The sequence below is a fragment of the Penaeus vannamei genome, chromosome 28 (assembly GCF_042767895.1).
Source record: "Penaeus vannamei isolate JL-2024 chromosome 28, ASM4276789v1, whole genome shotgun sequence".
NCBI classification, from domain to species: Eukaryota; Metazoa; Arthropoda; class Malacostraca; order Decapoda; family Penaeidae; genus Penaeus; species Penaeus vannamei.
Window position 1 is genome coordinate 15,828,325 of NC_091576.1, and position 5,000 is coordinate 15,833,324.

At 36.8% G+C, this 5,000-nt stretch overlaps 1 protein-coding gene across 2 annotated transcripts in view; it reads left to right on the forward strand.

The window, feature by feature from the left end:
• The window catches only part of RhoBTB (Rho-related BTB domain containing), a 24,621-nt gene that overhangs the window by 12,026 nt on the left and 7,595 nt on the right, over positions 1-5,000 (forward strand). For both annotated transcript variants that reach the window (XM_070141323.1, XM_070141324.1), the window contains exons 2-5: positions 2,734-2,940; positions 3,857-3,960; positions 4,329-4,526; positions 4,751-4,958. In XM_070141323.1, the coding sequence (XP_069997424.1) occupies positions 2,761-2,940; positions 3,857-3,960; positions 4,329-4,526; positions 4,751-4,958 (690 nt within the window). In that variant the 5' untranslated portion in view covers positions 2,734-2,760. The remainder of the gene's footprint in view (positions 1-2,733; positions 2,941-3,856; positions 3,961-4,328; positions 4,527-4,750; positions 4,959-5,000) is intronic.

Sequence of the window (5,000 nt, forward strand, 5' to 3'; positions counted from 1 at the left end):
ATGTTTATCTGTCTGCCACCATATGCGTCTGTACCTGTCTGTCTGTTTATCTGTCAGTCTGTGTGTATATGTGCCTGTCTATCTGTCTGTCTGTTTCCCTCTGTTCGCGTGTATGTGTGTGCGTCTGTTTGTCTGTCAGCCTGTGTGCATGTGTCTGTCTGTTTGCCTCTGTTCGCGCGCGCGCGCGTGTGTGCGTCTGCGTCTACGTGTGAGAGAGAGTGTGAGTGTCTTTCTTTCGGTTTGTCTTGTGTGTCTGCCGCTGTGTGTCTGTCTGTCTGTCTTTTTATCTCTTTGTCTGCCTTTGTGTGTGCTTCTGTATGTCTGTCCATCCGCCCCTGTATGTGAATGTGTCTGGAAGGGGAAAGGGGAGGAGGAGACACTGAGTGAGGTAGAAGGGAAGTGACAGAAAGGACGGCATTGAATAGAAGGAAGGGGGAGATAATGAGAGAGAAGAGACGGCAGGTGAGAGGGGAGCAAGGAGGCGAAGAAGCGAATGGGGGGGGATGATAATAATGATAAGGATTAATGATGAGTAATAATGACTATAATAGTAATTATGATAATGATGATAACCACGCTGATAATAATAACATTGATAATAATAATATCGATGATAATGATAACGACAGTCATAGTAGTAGTAGTAATAATAATAATAATTAATGGCAGTTATAATCAAAATCATGATGACTAGTAATGATAATAACAATGATAATATTTATCATTATAACAATAATGATGGTAATGATGACAGATATAACAGTAAATATAATTACCACGATAACAGTAATAATGTGCGGGAAATTCGCGCAAAGACAACGCCAGTTTCCCTGTCCAATTGCGGCTGAAGGACTCCCTAAGCTTCAGTGTCCAAGTGCCTGTGCTGAAGGGCGGTGCCACTCGAGCTGTTCTGAGAATCGGAATTTGTTTTCGGAATTCGGCTGTGCTTTCATTTTCTTGTGATATCGTGTTATATTTTACATTTTAGAGACTAGAGGGTAATTTTCGATGTTTTGGTTGATTTTGAAGGGTTGTTGGTAGGTATATGATCATACTGTTTTTTCTCTTTTCTTTGCGCTGATTTGGCAACTGTGTTACGCAATAGTAAGGAAAGGATGAAGGCAAAGTTATGTTTTGTAATACCCTTGTCAATAACAAGGGTATTATTTTTTGTTAGTAACATGTATCACTGTTCATACAACCATCATTATCAACGTCATTAAACATCGTTCTTAACCCCAATGTCATTCCCACCATCGCTTCCGTCACATTTATTTCGCGCGCGGTCAGTTCCGTGTCGGGCTTTCCGTTTTCGTTCGGGATAACCGCTTGACTGACGTTGAGATCTCCGGGCGCGTCGCTTTATGCCCAGATCTCGGTGCGTTTTTTGTATGTCGTTGTCCAGTACCATTTTTTCCCCCGTTTCTTTTACCTTCGTCTGTGTTAGCTTGAGTATTTTGTGGGGGGTATTTTTTTTTTTTTTTTTTTTTTTTTTTGCGATTGTAATTTTTTTTTCTTTTATGGCGAAGTATGGTTATAAAGTGTTTTTATTTCTAGGGTTAAGATGTGTCATTCTTAGTATTGTTATCATTATTAATGATGCTCTTCTTACCATGATTGTTAACAGGCCTTGTGTGTCTGCTGATGTTACTATTATTAACACTCTTGTCATTCTGCCATAACTGCGAGTGCTAATATTACTGTAATTATTCTTGCAAACATAATAGACGATGATACAATTAGATTAGATAAAAACAAGAGCAACAATTATTATTGCCATAAGGCCAAATGTTACTCTTTCTACATTTGCTTTAATTTTATCAAAGATCCATATTTCTGTTTTTTATCACTTGTATTTTTTACTGTCACTCATACTTCTACAACAATAGTTGTAATTACTTTTTTGTATAGCATAGTGTAGTATTGCTAATGTTATTACAACTACCCATGCTACTTCTGCAGTTGCTACAAACTAATTGTACTCCTAAAATTGTAGGTGCTACTAGACCTCTTGTAACATTGGCTTTTAAAATTACTCTCAACTGTGTTCTACCACTACTGCTACTACTATTACTTCTGCGACTTTGATTAGGCCTACTACAACTGTTACTAACAACAGATTACTTTTGTTGTTTATATAGCAATTACTCTGTTTACCTTTGTGTCCTGATTACTATTTAATGCAACTGCAATAACAGGTCTCTTATTATCACCACCATTACTGGACTGCATATTAATTATGGTAATTATGTAAGTATTTGTAGTAGCTACTACTAATGCAGATACTACTAGTAGTGCGTAGCACTACTACTGTGACAGTTTTGATTCCTCAGGCCTACTGCTATTGCTACAACCGTTCTTTAAGTGACTGATAACTAATACTTCTGGTACTATTAATAACCCTACTACTACCTATGTTAATTTCTTTACACATCTCCCTCAGTGCTAATGGTTATTATCAATACTGTAGAATACTGTTTTTTTTTTCCCCTTAACAGTGTTAATCTTTTCGGTGTTATACATTTAGTTTACCATCATCATCAAAAAGCAGCAACACAGAAATGATGGCAGTCTGTGTTATCAAAATTACCATGAAGGTTAATTATTATGATTCTTATCATCCTTGCCATCAGTATCACAGTGCAAATACAATCCATCAGCATGGATATAATTATAATTTCCCGAACAGCCAAAACTCAAAAGTAACGTTTTCCGTTTGTCTCCCCCTTTTAGGCATGCCTGTGATAATGGGTGTGGACCATGGATAATGAACAGCCGCATCAGGAACTGGTGAAATGTGTGGTTGTGGGAGACACAGCGGTGGGCAAGACCCGCCTTATCTGCGCTCGGGCCTACAACAAGCAGTTCTCTCTCTCACAGCTGCTCAACACACATGTGCCCACTGTCTTTGCCATCGACCAGTACAGGATATACAAGGAGGTAATAATTGTTTTCTGTCCAGCAGTGCATGTACGTTAAATCTTCCCTGTGTCATGTGTAGACATTAGCTAATCACCTAAGGGTAGGGTTTATGACTTTTTCCAGGTATTTGAGGGGAGATGAATAAAATAATGATCATAGTTGCCTGCATTTACTTACTGAAAAAATGGCAATTTTGATATATCATAATTAATAATTAACAGTGTTTATGTAGCACATTCGTATTCTTTTGGGGGCGTAACATATGCAATGTACACTAATGACCATCGTACATTATCAGTTTTATCAGAGGCATGTCTGAAACATTACTTTTTAATGATAGATGTATTGCCTTTGTAGCTTAAGCACGGAAAAAGAAATGAGAACTTGCGTATTTCAAAGGATGCTTAGCAATTAAATGATATGAAAAGTTTTTCTTTCTTTCTCTCTTTTCTCTTTCATTAAGAAAGAAAATATGATTGGGGATTCTTGTCTCAAAATGTTGAGTATGGAAAAAAAAATTCTTGTTTTCTTTCCACATGTCTCTCTCAATCTGTCTCTGTCTATATACCCATCTTACTCTCTGTCATTCTTTGTTTTTGATTATTAAATGCTGTACAAAATTCATAGATCTTTTCCTTTCTTTCCTGTGGCAGCTTAATTTGATATGTCTGACTTTTCTTTTTTTTTCTTCTTTCTTTCTTTTTCATTTTCTTTTTTTTTTTTTTTAGCATGATCTCTCATTTTATATTGTTTCATAATACTCTTTCCTCATTATCTTTAACATATCAAGGCAACTGATGATGTTAGAATAATTTTAAAAGCTGATCTTTCCAATTTTTAGTAACTTTTTTTTTTAAGATCAGATTCTTTGAGACTTCCTCTTAGCAAGCCTAAAGCTCAGACATAGGTGGACATAACCACTCTTGGATTTCAGGTTTTGGAACGGTCTTGTGTGGTAGTTGACGGTGTGAATGTCTCCCTACGATTATGGGACACATTTGGGGACCATGACAAAGACCGGCGTTTTGCCTACGGCAGGTTAGTGCTGCTTTGTCTGGGAGTTATGATCATGTGAAGCTTTGAACAATGCAATTTTATGAATTGGATTTTGTTATTATTATTATTAGTGTTGTTTTTTTTATTGTTTAACATTATTGATATTGTTATTCGTATTAGTGTTGTTATATTCATCATCATTATTGGTGTGAGATTATTAATCCACTTATCCTCAGATGAATATGATAACATTCATTATTCTAGTTTTTAAAAGCAATTTACGACTTTAGTTAAGAATGAAGTATTGCTGATGTTCACCTTTGCACGTTCCATTTTTATGAATCCAAATATCTACTTTTCTATCCACATGTATGATTAATGATACTAAGACCCACCCTAACACTCTCCAGGTCAGATGTGGTGCTGCTATGTTTCTCCGTGGCAAATCCAGTGTCTCTGCGAAACTGCCGGGTGATGTGGTACCCAGAGATCCGGCGTTTCTGCCCCAACACTCCAATCCTCCTCGTGGGTTGCAAGAATGACCTTAGATATATTTGTAAAGATGAGCAGTACTTGAGTTATTGTCGAGACAGGTCTCCTCTCGTCAGGTACGTTGCTGTTGGTGCTTGGATGCTTTTAGATGTTTTTATGGATATTTGATAGGACTTTAAGCTTTGGAACTTTTTATATATATATATATATATATATATATATATATATATATATATATATATATATATATATATATATATATATATATATATATTCTCAGTATATGTTCCATATGTATTTGAATTAGCATATATTGATAACTATCTCTTTATCTCGATAGACCAGTCCGGGAGTGTGACTTGGTCATGCCATGTGAAGGAAGAGCAGTTGCACGTGAGATTGGTGTAGAATATTATGAGACATCGGTGCTTACTTACTTTGGGGTAAATGAGATATTTGACAATGTGATTAGAGCCGCCCTCATATCCCGGAGACAACAGCGCTTCTGGATGACCAACCTCAAGCGCGTCCAGCGACCTATGTTACAGGTATGGGGGTTTGTAGGTTTCTGATGTGTTACAAAATGTGTC